Source organism: Physeter macrocephalus, chromosome 15 (assembly GCF_002837175.3).
Source record: "Physeter macrocephalus isolate SW-GA chromosome 15, ASM283717v5, whole genome shotgun sequence".
NCBI lineage: Eukaryota > Metazoa > Chordata > Mammalia > Artiodactyla > Physeteridae > Physeter > Physeter macrocephalus.
In genome coordinates this window covers 37,291,574-37,302,755 of record NC_041228.1, presented here as the reverse complement: position 1 = coordinate 37,302,755, position 11,182 = coordinate 37,291,574, and the positions used below count along the sequence as shown (strand labels likewise).

The 11,182-nt window shown below is 35.8% G+C and overlaps 1 protein-coding gene across 15 annotated transcripts in view; it reads left to right on the top strand.

Moving 5' to 3' along the window:
- VPS13B (vacuolar protein sorting 13 homolog B) overlaps nt 1-11,182 on the top strand; it is an 802,500-nt gene that overhangs the window by 40,034 nt on the left and 751,284 nt on the right. For all 15 annotated transcript variants that reach the window (XM_028500192.2, XM_028500193.2, XM_024115869.3 and 12 more), the window contains exon 4: nt 5,173-5,293. In XM_028500192.2, the coding sequence (XP_028355993.1) occupies nt 5,173-5,293 (121 nt within the window). The remainder of the gene's footprint in view (nt 1-5,172; nt 5,294-11,182) is intronic.

Genomic DNA, 11,182 nt, shown 5'->3' with positions numbered 1-11,182 from the left:
AGATTCCATATATATATGTTAGCATACGGTATTTGTTTTTCTCTTTCTGATTTACTTCACTCTGTATGACAGACTCTAGGTCCATCCACCTCGCTACAAATACCTCAATTTCGTTTCTCTTTATGGCTGAGTAATATTCCGTTGTGTATATGTGCCACATCTTCTTTTTCCATTCATCTGTTGATGGACACTTAGGTTGCTTCCATGTCCTGGCTATTGTAAATAGAGCTGCAATGAACATTTTGGTACATGACTCTTTTAGAATTCTGGTTTTCTCAGGGTATATGCCCAGTAGTGGGACTGCAGGGTCGTATGGTAGTTCTATTTGTAGTTTTTTAAGGAACCTCCATACTGTTCTCCATAGTGGCTGTATCAATTTACATTCCCACCAGCAGTGCAAGAGGGTTCCCTTTTCTCCACACCCTCTCCAGCATTTATTGTTTCTAGAGTTTTTGATGATGGCCAATCTGACCGGTGTGAGATGATATCTCATTGTCGTTTTGATTTGCATTTCTCTAATGATTAATGATGTTGAGCATTCTTTCATGTGTTTGTTGGCGATCTGTATATCTTCTTTGGAGAAATGTCTATTTAGTTCTTCTGCCCATTTTTGGATTGGGTTGTTTGTTTTTTTGTTATTGAGCTGCAAGAGTTGCTTATAAATTTTGGATATTAGTCCTTTGTCAGTTGCTTCGTTTGCAAATATTTTCTCCCATTCTGAGGGTTGTCTTTTGGTCTTGTTTATGGTATCCTTTGCTGTGCAAAAGCTTTTAAGTTTCATTAGGTCCCATTTGTTTTTTTTTGTTTTTATTTGCATTTCTCTAGGAGATGGGTCCAACAGGATCCTGCTGTGATTTATGCCATAGAGTGTTCTGCCTATGTTTTCCTCTAAGAGTTTGATAGTGTCTGGCCTTACATTTAGGTCTTTAACCCATTTTGAGTTTATTCTTGTGTGTGGTGTTAGGGATTGTTCTAATTTCATACTTTTACATGTAGCTGTCCAGTTTTCCCAGCACCACTTATTGAAGAGGCTGTCTTTTCTCCACTGTATATCCTTCCCTCCTTTATCAAAGATAAGGTGACCATATGTGTGTGGGTTTATCTCTGGGCTTTCTATCCTGTTCCATTGATCTATGTTTCTGTTTTTGTGCCAGTACCATACTGTCTTGATTACTGTAGCTTTGTAGTATAGTCTGAAGTCAGGGAGCCTGATTCCTCCAGCTCCATAAAATGTAGCCTAATACATCTTAGTGTATGTTAAGCTTTGGCCTGTCAGGTTAACTATTCCTGCATTTGGGAGGTTCAAGTAAAAGAATGCAAGGGAGCATAAGCTCTCTTTTCTTCTTCCCCAGCCTATCATAGTCCCTTATCCTCACTCTTGATGGGAGAGAAGATGGAAGCAGCCTCCTCTGTGGGCTTAAGCTGATGTGTGAAGAGGTTGGGGGCATACACTCCTTTACTGGAGTGGCTTGGCATTTTTTTTTATGGCTAAAATTAAGTTTATTAATATTGCTGTCAGGGTAGAGGGGTTCCAGAGATTCCCATTTTTACCACAAAAGGTAGTGTTTTGTTTTTTCTGGCTCACTCTCCAATTGTACCTCTGTGTTGCTGACTTGACTTGGCTCTCTGACTCTCCGAAGTAGAGTTACCTTTAGAGATTCTTTATTGCATCTATTGCTGTTATACCTGCTTCTGGAGGAGATAGAGGTGAATGTCTCTAAGGGCTTTGTAGCAGTTCTTTTCCAAGGCCCTCACACTCTGTTCAGGAGCTTTTGGTGACCAGAGCTTCCAGGTGAACCTTAGTCCTTCTCTGCTTGCCAAGTTTGGTGCCACAAGGCTGAAGAGCATAAGGCACATCGCTTCTTCTTCCTTTTAACCTTTGTTTTTAAACAAGGACTTCGAACGATTCAGTCACCTGTTTTAAGTTTTGTCCTCAACCTTATTCATAATGTTGTGAATCTGGGAGTTGATGGTTTTCCAGTTTTAATTGACTAGCCCTGTGAGGGCTCAGGTGAAAAGTATTTAACATGATCCCATGATCAGTCATTATGAAAGTAATGGGTCTGTTTACATACAGTGTTTGCCACGTTTTCCCTCTGTTAGGAACTTCTGTAAGGAAATGACATTCTTGCTTGTTTCATGAGGAGCAAAGGGCAGTATTTTCAGAAATAGCTATGTGGTCCCCAAGAGACAACATTCTTTTGCCATGAAATCTACTTACCACACATTTTGGAAAAATTGCATCCTAAATCAGAAAGATATAACTGTAATGTGTTTGGGGTTAGAAATTATCTCAAAACATTTTAGCTGGTATTTTTTAGAACAGAGTTTCTTTTATTAGAAATTAGAGGCTTTCAATGAATTAAAATGTGTAATAGTCCAAAGTGATGCATACTGGTTAAAAGCAGATGATGAGCTCAAAGTAATGGTGGAAGTAATTCCAGTTGTAATAGTAAATATTATAATTGTTGTTTTGCTTTATTCTTTTAAATTTAATTTAGTTGGGGCAGGATTTGAATGGAAGCTCACTTAATTGATGCAATTAAAATGTAATTGAAATGAAAACAAGTCAAAATTATCAAAAGGATTATTTTCTAATTATAATACATATGCAACCATAATTTCCTAAGCAGAATTAAGAAAGAAATGTTTGCACATTTGGTAATGTTTGTTCCATAGTACATATTCCTATGGGTACCATGATTAATGCCCATTTTTAAGGCACACTGAAATTTCAAGTTTATTAAAATTTTTGTTTAAGCAAATAAAGTTATTTAGTTTGTTTTTCTTTTAAATGAAAAAAATGTGTAGTTTGTAGGGAACATTATTCACTTCTTTTTTTAAAACTATTTGAAAACTCATATTTAGTCTATGCACTTTACCCTTTTTTTCTGCTAATAACTTTTTAAAAATAAAATAACTTGTTCTTTCTTTTGCTTTAAAATGTTTGTCATCTCGTGTATGCCAGATTTATTGGACTGTGGTAGTTTTAGTGCATTTTGGCTGGAATGTTTATTATGACATCACTATAATCTATATACAGTATGTGATTTCAGATGGTTTCAGTGTTAAATATTTTCATAATTATGCTAGTTTTGGCAGTTCACTTGGAACTTTTTCACATCTCTTTAATGAATATGTTTTACTTCTGGGCTTTTGAGACAACCATATGTTTCAAAAATTAATAGTGTGCTTTTAATGTTAACATTGTGCAGAAGTGTATGACTACAGACATTTTTAAGGATCTGAGTTGAACTAAAAGTAATTACAGTAAGGTCTTATTCACAGTAGTAGTCTTTTAGTATTTGGAGACTATAACATCCCCCAAAATAACAGAAGATGTCATTATAAAGATTGAATAGTGAAGCTGTTTTGTGGAATGAAATGCTGTGAAGTTTGTTTTTTATTAACTTAAACATAAGTTCATGCAAAAATTTCCTTTATTGTTTGTTACAGTAAATTTTTAACTTTTTGTTGTAATGAAGTTTCAAACAGAAATTTTTTCTTTTGCTAATATATCACACTAGCATCCGAAGCCATGCTATATTGTAAAAGATTCATCTTTTATTATTCTATAATCCTCTTAGTGTGGTAGTGAATAAGAATTTTTGTGTCCTAAAGGAGGTCCTATCATTGTTCTTATTTGCCTCTAGTACCCTATTAGAATGGTAAATTTAGTGGGTATCCTTTTTGTTCTTGAAATTTTCTCTTCAAATATATAAAAAAGAAAAACTAAATTTATCATGATTCTTTTAAGCATTATGAAATAGTTTTATTATCGATTAATGAATTGATGGTGCACAGTACACCATCTGTTTCCCTTTGTGTTGGAGAGATGTTTGATCTCTGCCTCCTCATATGCATCTCTCATTCAAGCAGAATGTGCTCTTTTATTCCCCCAATAGGAATAAGATGATGTCAGATGCTTTTACCTCATTTTACTACCTCATCTATTTCCTCCTTGTAATATACGTCTTCTTGAAAGAGCAATCTATGTTTATTTTTTCCATCTTAACTTGTTATTCACCCTTTGAACTACTCTTTTACTTCTTCCATTCCTGTCCCTCTGCTGCAATTACTAAATGTCCTTTTTTTTTTTCTTTGGTTATTGGCACCCTCCTCCTAATTACCAAATCTTAAGTGTTAACATCTCTGTGGTTCTTAATGTGACCTCATTTTTATTGAACTAGTCCATGCCTTTAGCTTCTGGTATTGTTCTCCCATCTTAAACATTGTATACTGTGGCTTTTTTTGACTAATCATTATTCTTACATGTGCTGTTTATAGTTTTCCCCCTATTTAGCCTCCAATCTTAACCTAAAACATTTCTACACTCAGTTTTAATGGCCTCATCTCTCTAGTTCTTCCAAATAGAATGACTCTTTTGTGTTCCTATTACTTGAAAACAAACAAAAAAGTACTCTTGTAGACTGGTTATATATGTTTTAAATAGATTCTGAAATCTTTGAGGACAGATATTATATCTAATTTGCCTTTGTAAATCCAGCAATTAACACATAAAAGCATTATATAAATGTTTGTTGAGTCAAGTCAGGAAAAGAGTACTCATTTGCATTGTATAAATTTCAAAAATATGTATGATTTTTTTGAAGTTTTTATGTTATCCATATCAAAACCCAGTTAAACCTTATACCTAATCTAAACTATATTCAACTCAGTGAACAGTGTTAAATAGGATGCCAAGATTTCTGAGGATGGTTAAGATTAATCATTAAAGGTGATTAAAAAGACAGCTTGGATTCTTAATTTAACTCACAAAATAGTGAGGGTCTTAACATATAAACAAATAGGGGAATATTAAGACCCTTTCCATTTATTTTGCATTTTCAAATGGAAAATCTTTAAAAGCTTCCATTGAATTTCTTCTTTTGCTAAAACCATATGTAAGAATTTTTTTGTCATTATCAAGTGGTTTCTTTTGATGCCAACTAAAGAAATAGACAATTTATGATTTTAAACTACTACTTAGTTTTAAAATGGTGTTTAAGAATGCAAATTAGGAAAAATTTTGGTTACATAGATTTTTAGAGCTAAAAAAAAAAACCTGAAGAGTCTATCTTATCACATTTTAGTAACCTGCATACATTCAGCAAAACTTTTGAAAATTCTTGAATGGTGACTGATACTTTTCTTTCTTCAAAATAAAAATAGGATGACCATGAAAGCTGTGGTTCTAATTCTACCAACCGTAGTACTACTGAGAACACCAAATCATCAGTTAAACCCCGAAGAATTCAGCAGGCTGCTCCCACAGATCCTGATTTGCCACCAGGTAACTTCTTTTTTATTTTTAATTTTGGTTTATTTTTAGCTGCATTGGGTCTCTGTTGCTGTGCGTGCGCTTCTCATTGCCGTGGCTTCTCTTGTTGTGCGGCACGGGCTCTAGGCGCATGGGTTTCAGTAGTTGCAGCATGTGGGCTCAGTAGTTGCGTCACGCAGGCTTCAGTAGTTGTGGTGCACAGGCTTAGTTGCTCCATGGCATGTGGGATCTTCCTGGACCAGGGCTTGAACCTGTGTCCCCTGCATTGGCAGGCAGATTCTTAACCACTGCACCACAAGGGAAGTCCCGCCACCAGGTAACTTCTGAGGGCATTGATAAAAACAGAATTTTGATTGTTATTAATCATTGTTGTAGCCCTTTGTAGAATATATATTTTCCATATTTTTTAGTGTCATAAAGTATTTAAAATATATGTACATTTGCTGCATGACATCAGAACAGATTGAAAGACATTTGTGAGGGCTCTGGACTCATTCAAATTTTGATGCTCTTTTGCCCTAGGTTTATTCCTTAAGTTTCTTTCTTTCATTTTTTTTTTTCTATTTACTCCTTTATTTAAGATTAAAAGGTGGGTGACTGAATGACAGTTACTTGAATATATTTTTGTCTTAAAATTTACTCATCTGTAAGTATAGGAATCACTGATCTAAACAACAAAATAACACAGATCATTTCAGACAGCTTCCAATCTCCAGATTAAAAGCTTCATCACTTCAATTATATATATAATTCCTTTCATTTCTTGTCTCATAGAGTCTAATCATCTCTTGAGGATGATTAAAGGACAAATCCCAATAATTAATACATTGTTCTTACTTTGCTGCTGTTTGTCCCTATGCACGTGATCATATATCAGGACCCCTTCCCGTAAATTTTTCCTAGATTAAAGGTCAGGAATCAAATACATCTTCATGGAACACTAGTGCACATCTGATGCTTTTAACAGCATTTCACATTAAATAAAAAGGAGACATATTGTTCTGGGTAAGATAACCACTCATTACATCATTAAGTTAAACAATAATCTTATCATTGTATAAAAAGTTCCCAGAAATTTAAGTTAGCTCTGTATTGCTTGAAATGTTTGTATAATAGTTACAGTCTTTTCCATGTGGCGATTTTGCAGAGCAAAGTGTCAGTGCAGGTATTTCATTCTTTTTCTGTTTTTTTTTTTTTAATGTTTCTGTTTATTTCTTCATTACACTCACGATCTTATAGTTATTTGTTGTCATCAGGGAAACAGAGAAGAGGGTTGGAAGTCAGCTCTTCTTGGGGACTCAGGACTTTCTTCCTTAGTTATATTAGTTCCAATACCTAAAAGGTAGATCCCAATCCTGTTTTCACTCACAGAGAACTCTGAAAACAGGCTAATTTATCTGATGCAAAATCAACACCTAAGGAGACCCAAATCTTTTTTTACATATTAAGATGATAACTGGGATTTAAAAAAAAAAATTTTTATTGGAGCATAGTTGCTTTCTTATATCCTCTCCAAGCAAAGACTTGCCTCTGACTCCTACTTATAGTCTCTTTATTCCTCTTGCTTCTTGATAAATAAAGGAAACTGAAATTTTTATTTATCTGGAGGAGTAGTGGCTTACAAATAACAGTTCCTTGATAAATGTTTAATGAAGGAAAAAAAACAATGATTGTTACATGTCAGCTCTGTGGCCAAAGTGCATTGCTGCCTTTTTACAGTTAGTAGTTATCCGTCACTTCTCTTTCGATTTTATTTATCAGTTACTTCTTTTTTTTGAGGTATAGCTGACATTGGTATACACTTGTTTTCTGCCCCAAAGGTTTGTAAGCTGGTTTCAACCTAAGTTCAACCCAATTTCAAACCTGTTAATTTTTGACAGTCTTCTGGCACCATCTACTTTACTTGTAAGAGGTTGCCACTAGGTACATCATTTCATAGCCCTCTTCCCTCAAATATAGGTTCTAAATTACATTTGAATTGAACATATTTAACTGGTGTTATAGTGATGTTAATGCTGATGTTTTGTGTTCTTAGGAGCTTTACCTAACAGATCTCAGTATTCTCTCTGGCCTTAGAATAAATAGATTAATTGCTATGGCTGGAGAAGTTGCCAGAAGAAGTTATTTTACTTCTGAATGTTTCTAATTCTACTTAGAGTAGTTATGATGGTTAAAGAGCTTTCTAAATTCTTTTCATAATTATTAACTCCTTGGGAGAAATCCCTGGTGAATCTAATTAAACTGTAAATTAAACTATAGCTTATTCTTATTTATGAAATGGGCAACCCCTTTACCCCTCCAAATTTCTGACTACATATCCCCTTAAAACTTCCTAAGCCAGCTCATTGTATACAACTCTCTCCATCAATATCCTGGCAAAGAATAATCAGTTTTAGGTTTAGCTGTTGAGTCTTATTACATTTTTTTTTTCTTTTAAGAAAGAACTTGTTTAAGAAAAATTTAAAGCTTTTGTCAGTTGTTGATTTCACAGATTAAAAATCTTCTGTGGGCTAACTTGCATGTACTTAAAACAGGTCCCAGACTTTTAATGATTCTTTAGAGACTGTATTGGAATTTATACTGATATTCCGGATTGGGAGAACTGACCTATTTTTAGGAGCATAAAACATAAGAATAAATGTAACATAAAACATCCCATTTTTAGTGGCATAAAACAGAGCTGTGTTCTACTGAACTACTTGAGGTAGCTTTTGGATTAACAGGTGCTTTTCTGCCTTACCTAACAGGACTCATATCCTCTTTTATGCTGTGACAAAAATCACAGTTAAAGGAGTTGCTTTAGGAAGTAACTGAACTTGTTGGACAATTACTGGAAGGCAGAGCAGCTAAACTTAATATTGCCAAAGGAAAAAAAAAAAAGGATAATTTGACAGTCCAGTTGGATAATGGTAAATCCTTTTATTTCAAGATTAACTCATATGGTTATTTGAGGACTCATTTCTGGCAATGTTATCTTACCTGGAAAGAACCTATATTAAGGTTCTTTCATGGTAGAGATGAATTCCTGTTCTCAAAATTTTCTAGGGCAAAGTTATTTCTTCCAGCATCTGTGGTTATAATTTTGGAGTTCAAACATTTACATTGATTCAGAGATGCTTTTTGAGAAAAGTTTTGGTGTTGCGAATAGTTGTTTGTTCTATATCTTGAAGGATGGGCACCCCTCTAATAGGAAAGAAACACAAGTAGATATCTTATATTTTCTTTGCAATTTCTGGTCTTGTTATCTGGAACAGTCTTTTTCAGATTATGTATTCTGACCAGTGAGTGCATTGTGAAAGCAATTTAGTGGGTCATGGCAAGCATTTAAAAAATATGTAGCATAGAACAGAAAACCACATAGTGTGGGGCATGTAGTAAAGGTTAATCGTATTTCAAGAAACTTATGTGTATATGTGTGCTTTGCTGGGTTATGATGTAATATTTCTTACTGGGAGAGAGGTCAAAAGAGTTTTAATCTGACTGATTTGAACCATATACATTTTCTTTCAGTTAATGATATATAGGCCAGAACCTTCAGTTACTTTAAATAACAGTTTTGAATTGTGGGCCTAGGATACTCAGTAAGATATGTTGACAATTGCTATTTAGAGAAAAAGTTTAAGGATGTTTCATTTCTTTCTTTCTTCATTCATGCTTTTCCTCAGTATTCTCTGTACTTTATCTAGCTTAGAAGTGAGATTACTTCTAAGCTACATACCTGGATATTTAGTCCTATGCTCTCTGAAGTGTACAACCTTTGGTTTTGTTGAAGGTCATTGTAAGAAGCCAGCCTTTTGTGGGCTGCTTCTGCATTTTCTCTAAAATGGCTTTAAGGGTATTGTCCTTTAATTTATTCAGGACCTCTTAATTAACGGATATGTTTTGTCTTGTTAAATGTTTTTTCATTAAAGTTTTTTCCTACTTATTTGCTAGGAAGCTCAGATAAATTTTGTGTTCTAGTGCATAACTTCCTCTTTCTTGATTTTGTCATGTAATTGTCTCTTCCCTTTTTTTCTCCTTACCCTGTTACTCAGAATATATGTATTGGGTTGGCCAAAAAGTTCCTTCGGTTTTAAAGCAAAAATAAGACACATTTTTCATTTTCACCAAGTACTTTATTGACCAACGTATTCACAGTTTTGTTCCACTATGTTCTGCCATTTTCCAGGCCACTTCATAATTCCATCTTTCCAAAACTTTTTATCTTTTTGAGCAAAGAACAGTCTTCTAGGGAATTGAAATTTTTTCCATTAAGAGAATTTTATAAAGTCTGAAATGAATGGAAATCTGACGGTGCAATGTCTGGTGAATATGGCGGATGAATCAGAGCTTTCCAGCCAAGCTGTAACAGTTTTAGTCTGGTCATCAAAGAAATACACGGTCTTGCGTTATCCTAATGGAAGATTATGTGTTTTCTGTTGACTAATTCTGGATGCTTTTCGTTGAGTGCTGCTTTCAGTTGGTCTAACTGGGACCAGTACTTGTTGGAATTAACTGTTTGGTTTTCCAGAAGGAGCTCATAATAGAGGAGCTTCCAATCCCACCATATACACAACATCACCTTCTTTGGATGAAGACTGGCCTTTGGTGTGGTGGTGGTGGTTCATTTTTCTTGCCCCATGATCTCTGCTGTTCCGCATTATTGTACAGTATTCACTTTTCATTGATTGTCACAATTTGTTTTAAAAATGGAACGTTTTCATTACATTTCAGTAGGGAAACACATGTGGAAATATGGTCAAGAAGGTTTATTTCATGCTCTCACTCCCTCTTGTGAGAACACCAGAATCACAACGAGCTGCTGGACAATCATCGATAGGAGAACACCGGAACTCACCAAAAAAGATATCCCACATCCATAGACAAAGAAGCCACAGTGAGATGGTAGGAGGGGTGCAATCACAGTAAAATCAAAGCCCATAACTGCTGGGTGGGTGACTCACAAACTGGAGAACACTTATACCACAGAAGTCCACCCACTGGAATGAAGGTTCTGAGCCCCATGTCAGGCTTCCCAACTTGGGGTCTGGCAACGGGAGGAGGAATTCCTAGAGAATCAGACTTTGAAGGCTAGTGGGATTTGATTGCAGGACTTTGACAGGACTGGGGGAAACAGAGACTCCACTCTTGGAGGGTACGCACAAGGTAGTGTGTGCATCGGGACCCAGGGGAAGGAGCAGTGACCCCATAAGAGACTGAATCAGACGTACCTGCTAGTGTTGGAAGGTCTCCTGCAGAGGCAGTGGGTGGCTGTGTCTCACCGTGAGGACAAGGACACTGGCAGCAGAAGTTCTGGGAAGTACTCCTTGGTGTGAGCCCTCCCAGAGTCCGCCATTAGCCCTACCAAAGAGCCCCGATAGGCTCCAGTGTTGGGTCGCCTCAGGCCAAACAACCAACAGGGAGGGAACCCAGCCCCACCCATCAGCAGATAAGCAGGTTAAAGTTTTACTGAGCTTTTCCCACCAGAGCAACAGTCAGCTCTACCCACCACCAATCTCTCCCATCAGGAAACTTGCACAAGCCTCTTAGAGAGCCTCATCCACCAGAGGGCAGAGAGCAGAAGCAAGAAGAACTACAATCCAGCAACCTGTGGAACAAAAACCACATTCACTGAAAGATAGACAAGATGAAAAGGCAGAGGGCTGTGTACAGGATGAAGGAATAAGATAAAACCCCAGAAAAACAACTAAATGAAGTGGAGATAGGCAACCTTCCAGAAAAAGAATTCAGAATAATGATAGTGAAGATAATTCAGGACCTCGGAAAAAGAATGGAGGCAAAGTTCCAGAAGGTGCAAGAAATGTTTAACAAAGATCTAGAAGAATTAAAGAACAAACAGAGATAAACAATACAATAACTGAAATGAAAAATACACTAGAAGGAACCAATAGCAGAATAACT